Here is a 22,521-nt window from a genome sequence, read left to right on the forward strand (position 1 = left end):
ACTTACTGTTCTGGCAATGTTTAAAACTAGTATGTTCTACAACTCCTGGGGAAAGTGATCTGGAACAGGTATGAAAAGAGTCATTTCAGAGTACAGCTCTGTTGTGTGAACTTCCGGAAAAGCCTTTATGCATAGCCTTTGAAAAGCCTATTTGTGATTTTTAGGTATTTTCAAATGGTCATCTGATAAATGAAGAATATGATGTCCCTCCACGGCTTTCACCTCCTCTTCCAGCTGCTTCCACCATCCCTAGTATAAAGTAAGTAAACTTCATCTGTAAAAGAGATATGTTAAGTAGTGGTAGACAACAACACTGATTCTCTGGTGATAAAAGGAAAACAGAAAAAAAAAGAAAGAAAGTAAGAAAATGAACTAATGTTGAATACTTGTTGTTACATTTTCCATGACACTTTTAATTGTTTTTACAAAGGAAATGTAAATTTTGTTGATTAAGTAAGAGCAGTTCTAATGTTAATTTAACATATGACATTTTATATCAAAAGAAATTAATTGTGGCAGATCTTGCTCATAGGAATTTGACAGTGAGAACAGACCCTGTCCATTTTTCTTTCTATTACTATTGAAGAAGTATTTTGAAGAAGTATATTGAAGAGCTATTTACTACAGATGAGAGACTCTAGGAAGAGTGCTGTGGGTAAAGACCATGATATATGTGTATGCATTCTATCTCTAATGTAGTCATGCTTTCTGGACTTTCTACACATGGAGGCTTTTTTCATGTAGTATCTTTTCTTTGTGGTGGTTAAAAACAAACAAAATAACTTTATATCCATTTTAAATGGAGTCTATCTGCCTGGATTCCAGAATGTGGTTTCAGAAATCTTGTCATTTCAAGTTGCAGACTACTCTTAGTCTTCCAGTAATACTACTGTTTATCAGATGTTGCCATGGATAGCAATTATCTTTGGACTCCAAATCACACAAGATTTTCAACAGGAGTTTTGAGGGAAAACAAACAAACAAACAAACAAACTTTGAAGTGCTCAAAAATCATATGTTGACTGTATTTTTGTAAGGAAATAAGAGCATAAAAACCACAACAGATGATATTATCCTATAACTTCTTTTCAGTGTACTCAGTGTAATGCGTGCTGCTAAGTAAAAATGACTGTGCAGTCAGTACCTACTAATACCGAGAATTCTCTCACTAGAATTTAATTTTGCCGTATCTTTAGTACCCATTCCATTGCTGTTCAGGTAGAGGTAGCATTAAAGACAAATATATTTCAGCATTCCATTAATATGCTGATTTTTCTCTTTGTGAGCTCTAGAATAAAGACGAAGGGTTGGCTTTTTTATTCAGAATCATATGCTTGGGAAAGCTATTGCAGAATTGAAGTTTTGCATGTTTGCTTTCCATTCACAAGCAAATTAGAACAAATATTTTTTGTAATTGAATGTTGAGATGTAACCTGATTGCTGTAGAGTATCATGAGAGTATGAGTATCTCATGTAATCAATCCCCTGTATAGATTTATCTCCTTGGACTGGCTGCATCTTCCGTGATACATGTAGCTCCTGGGATGTTCTGCACATGGTCAGAAATGGTCAGAAAAATAAAGCAATGACTCTGATGGGCACCCTGCGTACTTTAATATTTCAAATGAAATTGCTCAATTCTGAATTGGGGAAGATTTTTATTTTTGTATTGTTAAAATAAGAAAACATTGTTTCATTAAAATCTCATTTTTAATATGTTTTTTTTTTTTTTTTTTTACAAATGTAGCCTCGAATCAAAGTACAGTGTCATGCAGTGTTCATTGGAATGTCCACAATATATCACAATAATGTGGGCACGCACAAATCCATGTCAAGTCAATCCAAAAATAAAATTTAACTTAATAAAAGAAATAAGTTAACTAACTGAAGTCTTCTGAATAGAAAACTGACATATGCCAGCAGAAGGAAAATGTTCAGTTGCTAAAATTAAACCTCATACTTTTTTTCAGGAAGAAATGCACTTCCATTTCTGTTTTATGTTTTTACTTGTACCTTTAAAAAAAAAAAAGGACATTTAAAATTTTGATTTTTAAAATGCAAAAACTATCATATATAGCTTAGGGTAGGAAGTTCAAAATATCTAATTAACAGCTACTGAATTGTCACATTGAATGTCTGTTATAATAAAAAAGTGAACATTGTGTCTTGCTTCTTGAAACACTAATATGCCCATTCTAAATTGATTTCAAATTAAGTTTTTGTTACCACTAGAAAATACCTTTGTTAATCTATAAGTAGCAAAATATAGGCAGAAAAATAATAAGAAAGCAATCTTTCTTCAAAAATTCAAATTCAAATTAAATGAGTTTAATATTTCCAACTACAGTAAAATGCTTTCAAAAAGCAACCTGCGTAATATTAGCATTATTTAATGTGAAATGTTAGACAGGATATTTTTACGGAGTCATATTCCTCCTGTAAAATTGACTACATTAAGTCTTCATAAATATGTTGAACTGTGTTGGTCCGAAATACTCTTATTTTCCATAATTGTGCTACTGCAATCAATCTGGTGCATGTTTCTCATTTTTTTTCCTGCTTTCTAATCTCTGCAGAATTGTGGCTTGAAAGCTAGTTTGTTTCATACAGCTCAAAGGCATTATATTTTTTCTAGTTATTTTCATAAGTCAGTCTGTAATTTCAAAGGTTTAACCAAAGGGTACATTGAGCAGGTATGAAATGCCATAGTGTAAATAATAATGAGTTAAATGAGCCTTAGTTGAAGCTCTAAGACATCCGTACTTACTTATTTGATCATTTTTTTCTGAATAAATATGAGATTGCAAATAAGACTTTTTAAAAATAAATTACATTAAGATAAAATCGCTAGTGTCTTTTTCTGGAAACAGTGCTGATTTATTTTCATTTTTACTAAATTGGTTATTATTTCTTATACATCAGTAATGAAATGCTGGCCTCATGTTAACTAAGCATCTGATTTTTATTTTCCACTCAGCTGCTGTGCCTACGTGTGAAGTTATTTTTTTATCAAATTGCTTTAATTATGTCAGTTAAATTGTTTTTTAGCAATTTTGTTCAAATTGCTATTTTGTTCTCAAAAAAAAAAAAAAAAAAAGTAAAACTTTAACATCAATGTTACAGAACAATTCTTCCCCCAAACTTAGAAGTTTTCAAGGTAAACAATCTTTGTTTTATTCCCAGTAGGCAGGCCCCATTTTTCTTCATCAGTTTAAATTGGTCTCCTTGTTTCAAAAGTGCTTTGTACTGCAGTGGTATTTTACCTGAGAGCCTCTATTTCTGAGCATGTAATGAGACATTCAATTCTATGTACCTGTTGTATACTATATTTATGTTTGGAGTATCTAGTTGATTTGAGCTGGTTGAGGAAAAGTGCATAGAAAAGTATTTCTCCCCCTGCTATCCCTTTTATCCATGCTACCAAACTTTGAAGGTGAAGTCATTGTTCCATTGAGGAAAGTGGGGTTGGCAGTCATGGCTTCCTTGAAATTGGTCTTTGCTGCGGTGCTCCTCCAGGGGCTTGTAGAAGGAGCACTGCTGACACAAGGGTTCCAGGTACCTGAGAAGGGATGCTCTGCAGGACACGTGTGCTAAGCTTGACAAGTCAGTAAGTTTGGTTGCAGCATCCACTCTTGAATAATTCTCCTTGAAAAAATTGTTTACTCTATGAATGGAGGCACACTGCTTTAATATACACTTGGGTGTTAAGTGTAAAGCACGCACAAGGGAAGTTGTTGTGGAGCAGGTGCTAAGTGTTGACTTGTTCATGTGATCCATATAACTTAACATCTCTTTTGTTGAAAAACAGTTAGCTTGAGGCCTTGCAAGATCAAAGCTTTTGTTTGTACACTATCAACTAATACTGTGTATAGGGGAGGGTCTGTACAAGATGAATTGATAACAAGGACCAGATGTCTGTAATGTACATGTTATGGGTCAGTGATTCATCTAGCTACAGTCTTGTCCTGTGAATTTGAACAGCCTTCAGCAATCGAAACATACAAGGGGCACGCTTGGAATGTGTCTTGTCTTTCTGTTTAATTTGAAAGGTGTTCAATTTGTGCACTCCTCAGTGCAAATCAAAGTATGGTGAGTGGGGGGAGATTGAAGAGATTCTTTTCAAAGGTACAGTCTGATCCAGACTGAAATACAGGGACTGCAAGTTCATTGTGTCCAAGCTCTGTGAGTAGGTTTACCAGTAAATGAAGGAAGGGGAATCTTTCCCTGCAATACTTTTAAATGAGTGTGTTGTCGGTTTCCCTGAAGCTCTGCTAGATTACAGCTGAGCTGGACTTGAAGTGATTTGACAAAAATGGCTTCTCATGTCTTTTCCTGTTTTGCCTTTGGTGCTCAGTAGGATAAGATAGATTGACATCTAGCCTTCTGTTCAACAAACCAGAAAATACAAAGTCATTGCTTATCGGAATGCAATTCTGACTTTCAATTTAAAAATATTTCCACTTAAGGAGTAGGGGAAGGGAACTAGAAAATATTGCAATACAGTCTGCTGGTCAGCGTGCAGGTACACAAACCTTCTAAAGACATAAAAGTAATAAAGTTTTTTGAAGTGTAATTATAGAAAACCTCACCAGATTATGAAATCTGTTCATAAATGGATTTGCCTTCTAAAGTTATTAGATGGTTTTGTGTAGAACAGTAGAGTTAATCCTACAAGAACAATAGAGAATTAAGAAAACAATTCGATCTTGAAATTTCAGTAACGATGGAGAAAATGGGATATACTAATAAAACAATGCAAAAGAGGTTTGGAGTCAAGTATTAAAACTGGATTGTAAATTGGAAGAGCAATACAATTTTTTTAAACTATGAATTGTGAAAAGTTCATAAAACACAATGCAAGTATAAGACAATTTTAGGACTCTAGTGGAGAGTATATTAGTTATGTGTTAGCACTCTTAAACTTTTTGCTGCTTTACAAATCAAAATCACCTTTCTAATATTAAACACGTAATATATACAACCCAGAAAATATTTTTCTTACTTTAAAGACAGCAAAAGGGAGACTTTACTAGTGTGAAGGGCTTTTCTAAGGCTACACTGTACTCAGAAGCAGGAGACACAGAACATGTGTCTCTAATAACTCCAAACCAGTAATGATTTCTCATCAGTGCAGTAATGTTGGAAATTGATTTTATCATAAATATGCTAGTATCCTGTGGAATAAAGGCATTGCTTTGATAAACATATATTAGGTTCTTGGGTCTACTTAAATAAATAAGAAAAAAGCAGGGGCATGAACTAGGTGAAGAGGGGACTTTTTTTTTTTTTTTTTTTTTTTTTTTTTTTTTTTTTTTTTTTTTTTTTTTCCAATTCTTGGGTATCCTAATTGTCAGTAAATGAGTCTTCCCACTTCCCTGTCTGAGAAGTGTTTTTGTAAGAAACTAGCTATACTATCTAAGTTCAGCTATAATACTGTACTTAGTTAGGTTAGTTAGTTAGAGAGATCAAAATCTCTCCTGTAACTGATTTCAGATAGAGCCTTCAGAGAGGTTTTTGTTTATTTGCTTCCCAGTTGTAACTTTTGAAGTGGGCTTCAAACACTACCACCAATCTGGCTTCCATATCAGTTGGCGTTGAATGTTTCTGGTCTGGATACTAATATTGATATCTGCAGAAGCCATCAATTCAATTTGTGATTATTTAAAAAACAAACAAACAAAAAATCAAACCCACAGACATGTACTTCACATGTATAACGCATGTCAATCCAGAATGTTCTGCAGATAAGAAAGATGTCCAAGAAATTAAAGAAATTATTCTTTGTTGGCCTTTGAACTATCTATCTGAGTACTACAGAATTCTCCTTGTCCTGTTTTGTTTCTCCTTGCTTTAAATGGCCATACAGCAGTGACACAAACTGTCTGTTCAACTAGGAAATCAAAGATGGAGAAAGCATTTCGCACTGCATTGCTGTATATACAAAAGACCTTTTGCTCCCTCTACAGAAGGTGGTGGAAAACTGCAATACAGAGTTTGCAGTTTAGTGTCATCAACCTTCTTTCACCTTTCACCCTTTCATTCCTTTATCTGGAACGTATTTGCAAAAGTTGGTTCTTATCCTTCATGAGTTTGTTTATGAGTTTAAGAGTATATTACTGACTGAAGGCAAGAATGTCTGACAGGTTAGAAGTAGCTCAGGACCTCTAGGCTTTGAATATATTCAAACAAATGCAGCACATCTGCCCCCATCTTTCTCTGTTCTTTTCTTTCTCCCTTATTTGTTTGTTTAGTGACTCTCTGGTAGTCATGATAGTTAGCTATTCATTTTTGTTCACAGAGTACCTGGATGTTGTGGAGTCATGTGGCATCACCTAAAGGAAATCGTGCAGAGCATATATTCTTCCTTTGCGAAGTGTGCTGTGTGTGTCAGATGCTGCTTGTGTTGGAAAAAATGAGATGGGCTTAGCCTGTCATTTCATCTTTTGCCTTCATGATAAAATAAAGCTAATTAAACCATCGGAAGAGAAATTATGTCCACTTCCTTCTCATGTTTCCTATGGTTCTTAAGAATTTCCCTAAATGATTAAGTAGATGTGTCTTGTAATGTGGCATGTAGTTCAGCTCAGGGGCCATTAACCATACTTTCAAGCCACAAATCAAAGTGGCCATGAATGCATCAAACATCTTTATTTGAAGTCCTCCAGCTGTTGACCCTTTTTTGTGGTAAAGAATGAAGGTACTATTTACTGCATAACATAATATCCAGATGATTTTTGAAGCTATATACTTCTTAGTATTCAGCCAGTTTAAGAGTCAAATGCCTGTTCATGGTTCTCATGTATGATCAAACTGAAGTTAAATTAAGTCTTTAATGTAACGTTTTGTGTTCCAGATGACTTGATTTATTGATTTTATATATCAGTGTATTCACTATTAGCAGAGGAGCTGTATATATAAAATATGATGATGTTGATTTCTAGTTAATTAACCTAGTTTTCTATGAAGGCCACAAGATAAGTTGCATTTTTTAATATCTAACAAAATCTCCTTCCCCAGCCAGTGCTCACTAAAGTGAAATTTTTGCCCATTGTTTTGTTTACACTCATATAACACAGAACCAGGTGGTAGGAGTTAGTTTTTAGTTCTCAATTAAAACTCCCATCCAGCAGTATTCTCCAGATAAAACTTGTTACCTATGAATGGAGACGGTAAAGTCCACCTCTTTCCTGGACTTCCACTGCCTTCAAGAAGTAATGTAGGTCGCTGTCTAAAAGGACAATTGTAGTTTAAAGTAAAAATAATTTAAACACAAATTCTTAGATTTCAATAATATTATGGCTTGAAAAAGACTGAAAGTTTGAAAGTTCACTGCCTAACTGAGCCCTGATAAATACTATTTACCCTGAATTAACTTCTATTTAGTTCTCTTGTTAAGTGCAAACAGCTTAAGCCTTGTAAGTGCATATTTAGGACTCTAATTCTTTGCAATTCTCTGCTATGTTATGCTTGCTTAAAGTATCTGTTTAATGTTTAAAAGGTGAGCTGCTTGATTCTCTATGTATTCTCAGAGACAAAAAAAGCCAGTAACCTTGTAAGTTCTAGTTTGACATGGCATTTTTTTTTTAACCTACACATAGCAGGCAGGTGATTAAGGGTGTTTAGGCTAAAGAGTGTTTTCTGTACTATATCTAGGACAATTACATAATAGTTAAAACAGAACTGATCTTTTTCTCATCTCCATAGGTGCTCTCTTCCCCCAGCAAATTCTCTGTCTGATAAATCAAGGGATCACACAGATGATGATGATGAATACAAAGTTCCTTCTTCACATCCTGCAATACTGAGCTCACAACCACCTCATTGTCATATAAAGCCTGTTGCTCGGTAAGGTCATTTAGTAATATTGAAGTCAACTTACTTACAAAAGTCTGCCTTTTCCAAAATGTATTTGGATTCAAAATTTATAATGATGTTTAAACTTGACTGCTTTCTAAAATGTCTTATCTTTTCAAGCTTGGGTTATTTATGCCTCTGTTTCATTTGACCACAACCACAATCATAAACCTGTGAAGTTCACTGTATCATATCTTTGTGCTGTGATATTTTTTGCCTTTGAACAGCATTTCTCAGGAAGAGAACCCTTTTGTTACTCCGGTGGAATAAATCTCTTTTGCTTTAAATGTGTTCTAAAATAGTATCTCCAAGGTGTCACACTTATGAATTGATAATTGATTATGGCAAAATTTGGAGCCAAGAGACATGGCAACTAAAGGCTGTCTCATTCACGGTGAACCGGTGAACTTTTTGGTCTTTGAATCACAAAGAAAATCTGAATGTCAGGAATGAAGAGCATAAATTGGGGGAGGGGGGGGGGAAGGTCCAATTCGCTATTGGTCCTGTAGGCCAAAAGTATAATATTAAAAACAATTTTTGATCTACAAAGTTCAGGCTTTTCTGCTGTTAAAGAATGCAGCGACATCTTGCCATTATTTCCCTCTGTCATAGTATGATGTATAGAACCCACTATCAGTAAAGTTCAAGATATCTCTTATCCCAAAAATCGCTAAATACATTTTTTAGACTTGTTCAATCAGACGTTTACAACAGATGGATAAAAGTTCATAGTCTGATCACTCCTTGCATGCAGGTTAGAAGTAGAACTCACTGTTAGAACTGGTGATCCAGCTTTCATTGCATAGATGTGAACGTTACACAGTTGTCTTAGGTCTGTGATATTGAGCACTTAAATTCCTGTCTGCCCTACCAGATGTTCTTTTTTGTTTAGGGGGAGAAAAACAAACAAACAACAACAACAGAAACAAAACCGATGAATAAAACTCTTTATGTTGGTCAAGCAAAGAAAAAAATACAAGATCTTAGTTGACCTTACCTATACGATTTTTTATTGGAAAGTGGTGTTTGTTTTTTTTTGTGGGAATGTCTTTCTGTACCATGCAAAGTCACCTAATAGAGGTTTAGTTGCTTGTATGAGTAGAATTACACAAGATGCAACCTTTCTTAGACAAAGTCGTTTGCAATGGAAGAGAGCATTATGTGGACAGATTACCTTGGTTTAACAGCTGCCGAGGACTGTGTCTGGTACTAAGTGGTGTGCTGCAATAGGAGTGAGTATGTAGAGTGAAACAGTTGACTCCAAGGACCACACATCTACAGTGCATGCTTTGGGAAGTTTTAGTTTTGGGAAGACTAGTCCTAGCATGGTCTTGTGCCTAGAGTACTCTTCTGTAATTGCAGCACATTGGATGAGCTCCTACAGGACAACTTTTGAGTTAACATTGTCCAGAAGCAATCGAGGCTATATGCTCTGAGACCTCTCTAAAATATAAACCGAATTATTCTAAGTGGGAATGACTAAGAGATTTATTTTAATTCATACTTCTGATCTGAACCAAAAAACTAATGTAGATGCAAGCTTAAAGATTCTTGAGAAGATAACCACCTGGAAAACTAGAAACTTCTAATTTTCTGGTATCCTTCATTTGCAGAAAAAGAATTGATTGGTGTCAATTGGCTATGATGGTATTTCACCAGACCATTAGAATTATTAATAGAGGCTATACATGAAAATCTGATTTCCAAGCTTTTGTAGCTTTTAGTTTATTATTTAGCTAGCCTAGTTGCTCTTCACTTATGGTGCTTTTTGGCAGTAATCCAGGTCTTGCTGCACAAAATGATTGTTTGCTATTCACATGGCTCTGCAACTCTTAATATACACAAGACTTTTACCTAAAACCAAACCACTCTCCTAACTATCATTTAAAAAAAAAAAAAAAAAAACAACATTTTGAATTCTATGTCTGTATTTGTTTATATATGATGTTGCATATACTTAAAATGTCTCCTTTTAGCTAATGTTACTGTTTAGGTATGAAAGCAGAGATAAACCTTTCAAAATCAATCTTGATTCTAGTTGATGCTCTATGCTTAAGTATTGAAAAAAAAAAAATACCTTCCCATCTCCACTTCTTTTTAAACTCGTGGGGGGTGCAATGAAAAACTTTTAAGTATTGTCTAGCAGTACTATTAAAGGTGATTTATTTATTTTAATTTTCATAAATGTTTACCACCTTTCAGTTCTGTCCCCCAGGGTCACTCTTTTGCCACCTTTTCCTTAGTGTTGCTTCCTCAGTTCTTGGACAGTACTTAGAGATTTTGGTAACCACAGAAGCCTACAATTTATTTTTTTTTAGTGTCTTGAAATTTACAAACTATGTAATTCTTCCACATTCTACCCCCAAATATCACCTCTATGATTTCTTGCTCTTTTGCCAGCAGATATGTCAATTCTAAAAAAAGTACAAGAAAAATACGGAAAATGATTCACAGTCTTATTATGGGAGATCAGTTAATTGTCTGGTTTGTTACAGCTGATCTCTCATGTAGACAAGTTTCAGCAATAAGAAAGAGAGGGAAAGAATTTCAACATTAGCCTAACTAGGCTACTATTAGGAGAATGATACATTTTTGCAATCAGTATCTTTTCCTAATAAAACCGTTTCTGAAAGGAAAAGAAAAGAAAAAGACTAGACTTGCTTGTTAGTACTGATTTGCTGCTATTCTTTCTGGTGTTTTCTACTGTCAATATAAGCAGGTATTTCTGCAAGATTTGTAAACTGATAACTGGACACATTATGAAGATTTTTAAAGTCATACCATGTTAGGTTATCATACTACCTAGGGCTGATTAATTTATCGAAAATGCAAAGTAGATTCAAATTAAACTAGAAAAGATTCTTAGTTATTTAGGATATATGCTGAGGCATCAAAGGAAGCGTTGCATCCACTGTATTTGAGAGATTGAACCAATCTAATTTCAAAGATAGAAGCAACACTTCCTCTACCACTTCCTTGGGGAAATTAATTCACAACAAAATAGCTCTTACCATGAGGTTTTTGTTTTGCTTTAAGTCTTGTAATTATTCTTACATTTATTTCATTACTCCTAGTTAAAACTCTTGGGACCACAGAAACAATTTCACTTCCTCTTTCCTGTTTATATATTTTAAATGATTCCAGACCTTTATTCATCCCTCCTTTCCATATGGCCAAAGGAGATAAGTTTATTAACGTTCGCTCTATTGGTAAAAACCCAAGATGTGAAATTTGAGCTGTATATAGATAGCTCTAGCAGATTTGCCAATGTTTGATAATAACGATGCGTTGTGGGTGGTTGTGGTTTTTAATTTTTAAACTGGAATTGTTTATCGTGGTGGCCTTTTTCCAGAGAAACACTCTGGTTCTTTTTGAACATGCAGGGTCTGCAGCTCCAATGGCAGGAGTAATTTTCCACTTTGCAATTTTTTTAAACAATATTTAGTATTATGAGAAGGTTTTTGATCTATATTTTTCCCTGCTGTCTTTGAGCAGAATCTTTTTACAAAAATAATCTCCAAGAGATTATATTTTTCTGACAAGATTACAGGTATCTTTGTACTTTGTTTCATGGATATCTAAGTTTAAACAATTTTCATATTGAATTTTATACTGTTATTTAATTTTAAGAGAATGATACATTTCCATTAAAAAAAATACTAAATTCTAGTAAGGTATCAGGAAGTCTTAGTTTTTCCATAGAGATTTAGATGCCTGCAAAACTGCTTTGACTTTTTCATTTTAAATGTTTGGCTTAAGATTTTAGTCGAAATTTGTTATTTCGAGTGGTGTTTTGTTTGTTTGCTTGTTGTTGTTTTTTTTTTTTTCTGTTGTGTTGTTGTTGTTATTATTATTATTATTATTTTCTGCTTGTTTCAATGTGGATAACTACCAAAATTTCCCCTCTTAATATTTGTGCTGGGGAAACCTTAACAGCTGGGAAGGGGAAGTAGGATTGAGTTTGTGACTTAAATATGTGAATAAACCATTGACTTGACCTCTGACGTGAGGTCTATATTGAATGTTAGTTCTTCCTCTGTCCTGTAGTGCAGCCTTGAGTAAGTTACTTAAATCATGTCACTATCTCACTAAGAAAGTGGTATGATTCTTCAGAGTTTATTGAGAGCTAACCAGTACCTGCTGTCAATATAAAACCCCACAAAGTTTAGAATTAATGCAGCTTGTCGTCTTTCATTTGTTTCCATATAATGGACTGCCAGCTCAGGCATTTAATTTTGGGAATTAAGACTTGGTTAACTGGTTGATTACTTCCTTTTTAATGTCTGTCTCCAGGGTGTGTGAGAATGGTCAATGTGCTGGAGTAACGAATGGAACACACAGTGCTACTTCTGAGATGAAGAAACCAAAACATCCAGAGTTAGGTGCGTTTTTATTTCCCCCCCTTAGCAAGTAAAATTTCTCTGTGCTGTTCTAGGGGTACAGCAAGAAAACATTCACTTCTTGTGATTGTGTCATTCAGGAGATGTCTATGATGCACCTACTGTTCCGGTACCTTTGCCACCTGCACGACCTCCTACCAGAGACAACCCAAAACACAGCTCTTTGCTCAACAGGACACCCTCCGATTATGATCTTCTGGTGCCCCCTTTAGGTTGCAGACTTTTTGATGATTACATTTAATGGTTAACATAGCCTAGATTAACCAAATGCCATGTTCATTGAAAAACAACTAATGTTGAGTATGCTGAGTACCAAACAAGCTATGGGCTAAATATTACAGCTGTACATCGATATTTACCAGTGATCTGCGTGTGGCGTCTGTCTGTAAGCCCTCATGCAAGACAGATGAAAAGGCAAACAACATTTGTATTCAAGCTACAAAGAAAAGAAAATTGTTTTGCCTAAAACAGTTTAAAAATTGTTGTCCTTTAATGTGAAGTTTGAGCATTGGAATTTAATGCAAGCATGGAGGGTTTTTCCAATTGTAGATTTAATAACTGCGTTCTTTTTATGATATAGAAAGATGAATGACAGGGAGCTGGTATTTAAGTCAAAGAAAACTAAATTGAGTTACATTAGTAAGTTTATTTCTGATTCTTGTCTACTGTCAAGGGACAGTACAAAGCTCAGTGCTGCCTATGGTTTCCAGCAGCTATCTTTCCCAACCCTGATTTCTGCTCTCGCACCCAAAAGCCAACGAGCTTAACATTTTTGAGGTCAGAAGCATTAAAGAAGCCATTCTGACTATATACTGGGGCTGGGTTTGACCATCACCCACACTGTCATTGACAAATTCAGTTGTATCATTGCAAGACTGTACTGTATGTGCCATCATCCAATTTTCTGGTTCATAAAACCTTTTGAACATTTGCCATGTTCCTGCACTATTCTCTTTCTGATCTCTGAAGTGTTCTGAGTTGTAAGAATATACAGAATTGAAGGTGAAAGAGCAGAAGAAAAATACTTGGTACCTCTTGGTAACCCTGGTTCTGTCTGCTCTACCTTTATGTAAGGGAAAAATTATTTTGCCAGGTATAGAAGATTCAGTTTATGCCTTGGGTCAGAGCCTTTAGATAGCAGATAAAAATACATGTACACATTGTATAAGTGTAGCAGATTGGGTGTAATCACCGTTGGTGTTTGAATATAAATATATTTTCCTAGCCGCTGAAATATAGTTGTTACTCTGCACTGATAATCAGTGAGGCTTTCATTACAATGCACTCTTTGAAACTGAGCCACTTAAAAGAAATCTCTCCCCCCACCCCAGAAAAGAAATTGAGCAATACAAAGGTCATTCAGAGCATGTTTTAGAAGAGGATTGTGCATAGTAAGAGTCAGGCTTACAATTTCATTACTACAGTCGCTGAACTGCTAGATGAACCCTAGGAGTAAGGGCCTCAGCAGCCAGAGAAAAATCAATTTTCAACTTTGCTCTTTATTCTGTGATGCTTAATGAAGTTTTGCTCATCTAATAAGTTTTTCCTAAATGCAGGTGAAGATACGTTTGATAGCTCACCCCCTTCACTACCACCACCACCACCACCTGCTCGGCACAGTATTACTGAGCACACAAAACCTGCTGGCTCAGGAAGCCGACCTCCTTCAGGACATGAACTGTTCCTTCATCCTGGTAGGAATACAAAAGGAAAAAACATATTCTGTTTCATTATTATGTATTCCAGAGGCATATCTATTCTATGATAATGCTGTCATCAGGCTTTAGAAGTCTGTTTTGTGTACACCTCAATATACAAAAATATCAGAAATAGTTTTTTTTTTTGTGTGTGTGTGTGTTTTAAATGATGGAGATGAAACAAGTCAGAATATAAAAAGGGTCACCTTTTCATTATCACAAAGTAATGAAATGAAGTCAATATTTTTTATAGGCGGGACATTTTGTTGAATTGTGCTTTTTTAGTAAGAATTGCTACTTCTGAAGTATAAAGTTTTCTGTTGTAATCTGTGATAGTAGTTTGTATCCTTTTGTCAACTCCATTGTTTTTTCTAGTTCAATGTAATTCATGTTTTTGTTTGTTTCCAAGTTGGTACTTGAGGAAAACCTAGAAAAGAAGGAAAACAACATGCTGTTTCGTTAGAATTATTGCTGTGAAATTTTGTGGCAAAGCTATTTTAATTGTGAACACAGCAGCAGAACCCTGTGGTTCATAACATTGTTGGTAATAAGTCAAATTTTCTCCTATCTTTTCCCACAAATTGCTGTCACATTTGTTGTTCAGTATTTTGCTTGTAAAGGGCAAAAAAGTTATGTTCAACATTTATAACTTTGGGTTGACAAGTGTCAGGTTAATTATGTTGAATACCTTTGTTGCTGACAATAAAATTGCAACAGGGTTTTTGTGGGTTATAGTGCATGTCTTTGAAGTGATGGTAGTTTCCTCTGCAGAAGTTTCCAAAAAATGATGGTGTCTAAGTTTACTGGTCCCAAGAATATTTTCAGTGATTATCTACCTTGAGGTGTGATTAGATGTTTTCCTCTTCCTATCTGTTCTTAATGAGAGGCTGTATGAAGAGTCTTGATTTGAATGTTTTGGCAGTAGTATTACAGGAGTGCAGGACTATGGATGATGAGCAATTATGTGCAACTGCATAATAGTCTGCCTGGTTGTAAGGTGTTTGGCTGATCCTTGTGAATAATACTAGCTGTGGGATGAAAGTGAGCTAGTTTAGGTTGAACCAGAATGACCCTTTTTGAATTGTTTTTATTACATACATATTTTACCATCAGTTAAGACCTGAACATCGAGTAATTCACCAAAACTATGTGTGTTTGTAATGCAGAACTCAGCTTGGTGCATTACTTTCTTGTATAAGCCTCTGCATGCATCCAGGTAAAAAGACTAAACACATCACATGTAAAGGTTGATCATAAATATAGGGCCAGGGACTAATTTATCTTCTATGCTTCAAAATAAAAATAATGTAACCTATAGCAGTCCAGTCTGAATGGGTGCCTCAGTTGTACAATCTGAGGCAGAAACCCAAAGCACACCATTCAGTTCTAATGCGAATGGAGAGGGGAAAATGAAAGTCCCCACCTCCAGAAGCATACAAGCTCTGTTGATCTGTGTGCAGTTCCCAGAAGTATGGAGAGTTTTGAATTATCTGATGTTATTTCCAAATAATCTAAAAAAAAAAAAAAAATCAATGACAGTGTTCAAAAAACATGGCTTTGAATTAAAAATTTGGAAATGTATTAAAGGCCGTTTGTTCTCCATATTTGCATAGTGAATGCAATCTTATCACAACAATTAATTTGCATTGATCTGGTAAGTGTACACATCTACTTGGGCATAGATTCTTTTGTGAGTTGCTCTTCTTTTATCTTACGGTATTACTAAAGCCATATTGACTTATTCAACACTGCATTGTTTCAAAGAAACCACTGCAAATAATTTATGATTAAGTTTCAAGGATTGATTTCCATACAAGTTTGTGGGGTGATACCTCATCTGTCCATTAGAGACTGTGAGATTAGAATAATAATCTCACCATTAATAACAACAAAAAATTGCACACACATACAAACACTATTTTGAGTCAAGAGCAGAAGTCAGGTCCAGGATGATATTAAAAGTTTGGTCAGCTGCTTCTTCAGTAGACTGAAAATACTTTAAAGGAGGCCACAATATGCCAGGCCTATATAGTTCTCTCATTTTTTAAATTCTGTTCCTATAATCATCAGAAAGAACTGAAAAGCCTTCAGCAGTCCCTGTAATGTTTACCCAGCAGCTGGGACTATGTGAACAGGAAATCTGCCCTGCAGTCTTGGTGGCAAAATATTGAAGCGTTAACCAAGCTCTAACCAAACAGACTAGCAGGGATACTTCTAATTTTGCTGCATTGGGCCTTGCAGCCTCTTCCGTGCTTTGCCAGCCACAGTCCTAGCAGTGTCAGGGCTGAGTAATTGAAAGGTACCTCATAAATGTTAGCAGAGGAGCAATTGTCAGTGCAGGATAGACCACCTTTGAGTTGTGCTCCTTGTTTTGGTCACTTCAAGACTTGGATGTATGCATGCATATGCACACACTATGGGGGAGCACCTCTGTTTGGATTCATAGCTTTTTTGAAAGGAGGCTACTTTAAACCTAGATTCTGTGCATCAGCCCTCCCTCTTCCCTAGATAATAATTCTAATTATTCAAAGACACTTTATTTCTTTATTATTGCAGATCCCCATTTTGATCCGATAACCGGTCACGTTCCTTTGCCACCAGCTCGTAGAGTAACTGGAGAAAATGTAAAAGCAAATAGGACATCTCAAGACTATGATCAACTTCCTGCCTCTTCAGGTAAGGTAGAAGACTGTTTCTGTAGAAAATTACAGCTTCATGAGGCAAGTAACTTTCATCTGTAAAGTTGAATGAGGTTTTTGTCATTCAGGGCAACAATTGGCAGTGGTGATATTGCTTTACAAAAACAGAAAATCCTCAAAGGATAATAGAGATTAAAGTTCTGCAATATAGGTAGAAGAAACTACCTGCCTTTGTGGGGTTATGTAGATGTTATGATATTAATTTCACTAGCTGACAAGTAGAATGCTTTTGTGAGTCCTAGTGTTCCTTATTTTTTGGGAAAAGCAGGGAGTTGGCTGCTGCCTTTGAAGTTCACAGGAGATCAGAAGTCCTTCAGGGATCACATGCCTCTCACTTCCAGCTTTATGTTTTATTGCTCCTCAAAAAATAGTAGCTTCACTGTCTACAGTATTATTAATTTCCAGTCTTTTTTTGCTAGTATGTCTGTGTGAGGTTCTAAGAAAATTTTAAAATACTTCTAAATAAAACTTGCAAGAACCAGAAACAATTAAAATTCAGTCTTCTGGTTGCAGTGGAACAGGTACAAGAGAATCAATTCCTCTGTCAAAGAAATTTTGCTTATTGTTTTCAGACAAAACAAATACTATTTAAAGGAGACATATATTTAAATTAATTTAAATAAAATAATAACAGTATTACCTGTATTCCCATGTATTTTCACCAGTTTGTAGACAAATTTTCTTTTCTTTAGATGTGCATGGCATATGGAGCAGGGGGAGGATTGTCTTATCTGTAGCATTTTGCTGTGTGGAGGGATATCACAAATTAAAAAACAAGTGGTAATTTGAACCATTAAATACTATTCATTCTCCAGATATTGTGAATTGTATGTGAAAAGTAGTTTCTAATGCATAAAGAAATGAAGGGACTTGCTATCTAGTCTTCAATTTTAATCGTCATCAGTGCTTAATTGCAACAATCACAAGTGGAAAAATGCTACAGTTTTTAATAGTAATTATATGTCTCCTCCTTAGGAATGCATAGTTCTACTCTGCTGGGTGTAGGAAAGAATATCTTTTTCCAACTTAAAGTACAGGAGAGACTAAGTAAGCCTGAGGAGTGCTATAGAATCTTCAATGAATAGCACATCTGAGAATGAGTGGGATGCCTTTGGTAAATAGTAGCACTCTTGGGAGGATGTCTCTATTAATATAATACTGTTGCTCATTTTTTCTCATTGTTAGAGAAAAAACGTTAGAGAAAAAACTGGCTTTGTAATACATGTTTTATACATGACACCGTGAGGGGTCTATTTGCCTTACAACATTAGCCTGATCTATTTGAGGAAATTTTAAATTCTTTTGTAATATAAATTATGGTTACCTTTTAAATTGTTTTTTCCCCTGTGGTTTTTTGGTAGAACAATTTTTAAAATTGTCTTAAATTACTGCAAGTTCTTTGGTTAAGTTCTCAGAGCTTTTTGATGTCACTTTATAAATACTATTCTATCTGTATGTTTCCCACAGCTGTCTTCTGCAACATCTAAATGCGTCTTCTTTTACTATAAATATAATTCTAAATCAGTATGATATACAGCAAGATTTTCAATTTAATTTCAATTAAATGAAAGTTGTGTGGTAGATCATGTCATAGTCTTAACTGGAAAGTTGTTTTTACAGTGGAATTACTTCTATAGGATGGAACTGATGAGCTTCAAGGTTAACTGATTGGCCTCACTCTATGATTTAAAAAATACAGTCTATAGATTGTACCTCTACTTAAAACTTTAGTTTTTATATTTATTCTGAACTAATCAGTTAATTTAGAAAACTTTTCTTCATTTCAGCCTTTTTGTAGGGTGATTCTTTGAACTAGCTGGAAAGGAAATGTAGTTCACTCTAAAATCTAATTACATTTTTGCCACTGGCTCCCTATAGTAGCACTGAGAATCCTTTGACTTCTGTGCTTCGTTTTGATTCATTTGTTTATAAGATTGCAGTTCTGATGTTTAACCAAATTATTGATATGCTATGACAAATTCATTCTACTTCAGCCATGTATTTAGTATTGAACACAAGAAACGGTTCTCAGCTATACACCTAACTATCCCAAAGGCATAATTTTTCAAACATCTTAAATACATCATTTTTAAATTATTGCAATAAAAGCAAGGCAAATGAGATTGCTTTTTCAACTGATATTTTACCTAAGCACAGCCAATGACATGTGGGAAAGGTAGAAGAAAATTAGGCCTCTAGTATGGATGTCTGATGTATTTTAATGAGTTTAGGTACTCTGTAAGAAATTGATTCAAATGGCTAGTTAAGAACATTATGGCCAGTTAAATATAGTATATTCCTATTCACTCATCTGGCCTCATTAAAGCACTTGCATGCAAATTTAAATTTCTTTACAATAAAATGTTTGGGTCCAGGGGTATGCAGTGAGGTCACGTACTGTTTCAGGGTAGATTGCCATTAAACCTAAGGAGAATTGTCTGCCTCAGTAATGTAAAACATGAAGATCATACCCAGCAGCATGATGAAACAATATATTCAGTTACTCCTTTCTCCCAGCTCTGCCTGTTCCTTAGTCTAGATGTCCCCTCAGTGTGCTTTGTTCCTGTACCCCAGTTACATGTGGCTGCTTGCCACTGCTCCACAGGGGGCCTTGCACAACAAGCCCTTGTCACCCTTCAGCTTCTCTCTTTGCCGCTTTCCCCGGTGCTTCTCAGTCTGTTGGTGAAAGACCATGGAACATACTGGAGAAGCAGCAAGGGTCATTTCCATGCAAAAAGGAACAGGACAGCTAGCATCGTTACAAATAGTCTCCTCCCATGGTGTCACGGAGCTTTCACACCTCACAGTTTTTTCCACACTTATTAAACATTTATTAAACGAGCCTGTCTCTGCCTTTATACTTATCAATTTCCTAAGGGTTAAATGTAGTGCTGAATTACAGAAATGTGAGTGATAGAAGAGACTCCTTGCTGTGGTAACTGTTAATTGAATTACACAATTAGAAAATCTGTTTGAATTTTTAGTTAAGGATCCACAGTGGCTGAAACATCAAAGGAGGGGAGGTTGGAAGGGAAGTTATGCTTAAATACCTCTATCTCAGTGTCCAGATGGACGTGCAGCTTAGGCTTAGTATCTTTAAGCTCAGGATCCAATGTGATACCCAGCTTCAGCTAAAATTTTATATGGATGTGAAGATATTGAAAGAGATGTCGGCACTTAAAAAAAATAATAATAATGGGAATTGACTTAGAGAGAGGGCTGAAGATCTGAAAGTCTCTGTGCTATAGAGAGATGTCACTGGAGTGAGTTAAATATGTATGCTGCAAATCTGCTCACAGAATTAAAAATGACCTTTGTAAATGATGTGATTGCTCAAAAAAGTTTCTTAGGAAGCTTCAGCAAAGTGAAGGCTTCATATGAGAAATAACTTAAGTTTCAAGCCTCTGTTAAACTGACTAGCGCAAAAATACCTCATGTAGTGCACACACACACAAAGAAGGATCTGACCTATGTATAAGTAATTTCTTCTGTACTTCAAGCAAGAGAAAATACAAAGTTTGCAAAGTGATTTTTATTTCATTCTCCGTAGATAAGTCCATAACAAAATGTTCACATTAAAACAGTTTAAAATGTGAAAGAAAGCAGATTGTTTTTAACGTGATATATCATTATTTTAAATATGAAGAACATTCTTCTGTTAGTCTTGACTTTTCTAAAATAGGTGAAATGAGAAATTTGAACTTGTTTCTGATTTAGTTTAGCTTTTAGTTATTAACCACATTTCCTGAGCTATAATTAATTTCTCAATTCAGTGGATTTCATAGATTTTTTCACATCTTTATCGCAGGTTTGGATCTGTCTTGAGGTGTGTTTACTAGAATGATTAGTGTTTATATAATGCTTCACATCTTCTGAGATGATTCAGAGATAAAAATTCATAACAATTATGAAGCACACCTTACCATCTGCAGGTTGTCATAACTATTTGCACAGGAAATAAGCAATGCAATTGGAACAAAATTAACCTTGACCCTTTATGCTAATTCTTAATCAAACTACTCTCATCCATTTGTTACATGAATACCACCATTGTACGTAAAGTACTATTTGCTTACCTTCTCTGAATTAAGAAACTGAATTAACATTTATAGCAACACTCCCATCTAAACACATGGAAACTAAGTTGAGGGAGAAATACACTTTGGTTAGACATGCAATAATATGAACTGTTTTTATTCATCTGAAGTATTTAATGCAGCCTGTTGAATTACAGTTCTCTTCACCCAGTGTTATAACTACCGTATTGTAACAGAAATGCTAGAAGATACCATGTTCTTTCATCAATAAAAAAACAGGATCTCTGGAGTACTTAACACTGCAAAATGCCATTGCTGTCAGTCTAAGTAAACAGGAAGTGTCACAGTCAAAAATTCCTCTAATTTATCTATCAAAGTCACTGATGGAACTTTTCAGAATCCCTTTTGAGGGATTAAATATATTTTTTTAGAATACTTTGCTCTTGAAAGTGTTTCTGTGCTGTGCCTACTTGTATTTAAGCTTCTTATTGTGGAATCAGTGAGGATAAAGTGGTTTCAGTAAAGCACCAAATTTACTTGAGCATGAAACTCTTGACTCAGAAGATTAGTAAGTTTGAATATTAGCTCTTTTTCATCAGTACATCATGATTCTTAGCACCAGCATTAGCTGTGAACGTAACCTTTCTATAGAAGAGAAGGAAAAAGAGAGAGATTTCCAAAGGGGATTGAGGAAGAAGGATTGTGTTCTGTTCTTGACACTGAAATTAACTGGACAAAAATATATATATATATTTTTTTTTTGAAATGTATTTATTTGTATTTTTGCATTGCTGCTATGCATGAAATGACCTCCAATTGACTGAACAGGATCTGCAAGATGTACCAATAAGCAAAGGATTTTTTCTCCTTCAAGCATATTTGGTTGGATTCCTCTTCAGCATGGCTTATCGACCTGAATAAAATAAAACTAAACTAAAATAAAATAATAAAACTCATTTTTGAGTTTCTTAAGGAGACTAAGAAAAAGTCCTAGAACTGAAGGTTGAGAGTAGATAAGCCTCTCAAATTGTGACCAGCAATTGTCACCATCTTTGCTGTTTTGTCATACTTGCCTTTTCTTCCAGCTTTGGATAATTCAGAATATAACTTGTACATTCTTACCATATTATTAAAATGGTATTTCACTACATTATTTCTATTTTGGATGTTCTTGAAGATTCCAGCTTCTATCCAAACTTTAAAATGAGATATATCAGTGAATTAAAATCTCTCTTCCCATTTCTTTAGAATTTTCTTTTTCAAATTGCTTCATGAGGCTAAATAACCTGAGGCTTGACCTACCTATAATACAATTTTTAAGGCAATTTGTAATAATTTCTATCTGCTTTATTTGAAACAGATGGTTCACAAGCACCAGCCAGGCCACCTAAACCACTTCCTCGGAGGACTGCACCAGAAATACACCACAGGAAAGCATACAGCTCTGACAGTTCCACGGAAAATGTGGATGCAAAAATTGCAAAACTTATGGGAGAAGGTTATTCCTTTGAAGAAGTCAAGAGGGCACTTGAAATTGCCCAGAATAATGTTGACGTGGCCCGTAGTATTTTAAGAGAGTTTTGTCTGTTTTTCCTCCACCAGTCTCTCACGTCTCAATCTATAGTAGTGTGAAGATTTTCTTGGAGCATGTGAATTCTACATATACATGTGTGGATTGGGGAATGAGAGAAAGAAGAGAACGGAATATTTTTCTTTCATCTTTCATAGGAGGGTGTCTGTTTCCAGCCGTTTATCAAAGGCTCATGCTGCTCTGATCAAGACTTATAAATATGCTGAGGCTTATGTATTTTTGCTAGCCATACTTTTTAAATCA

General features: G+C 35.1%; 1 protein-coding gene across 1 annotated transcript in view; it reads left to right on the forward strand.

Moving 5' to 3' along the window:
* Positions 1 to 22,515, forward strand: part of CBLB (Cbl proto-oncogene B) — a 132,440-nt gene extending 109,925 nt beyond the window's left edge. Inside the window, 8 exon segments of the mRNA XM_068694558.1 lie at positions 165 to 259; positions 7,705 to 7,845; positions 12,148 to 12,236; positions 12,335 to 12,466; positions 13,811 to 13,948; positions 16,508 to 16,627; positions 22,048 to 22,268; positions 22,271 to 22,515. Of these exon segments, the coding sequence (XP_068550659.1) occupies positions 165 to 259; positions 7,705 to 7,845; positions 12,148 to 12,236; positions 12,335 to 12,466; positions 13,811 to 13,948; positions 16,508 to 16,627; positions 22,048 to 22,268; positions 22,271 to 22,462 (1,128 nt within the window). The 3' untranslated portion in view covers positions 22,463 to 22,515.
* Positions 22,516 to 22,521: the final 6 nt, after the last annotated feature.

Source organism: Anas acuta, chromosome 1 (genome assembly GCF_963932015.1).
Source record: "Anas acuta chromosome 1, bAnaAcu1.1, whole genome shotgun sequence".
Lineage (NCBI taxonomy): Eukaryota > Metazoa > Chordata > Aves > Anseriformes > Anatidae > Anas > Anas acuta.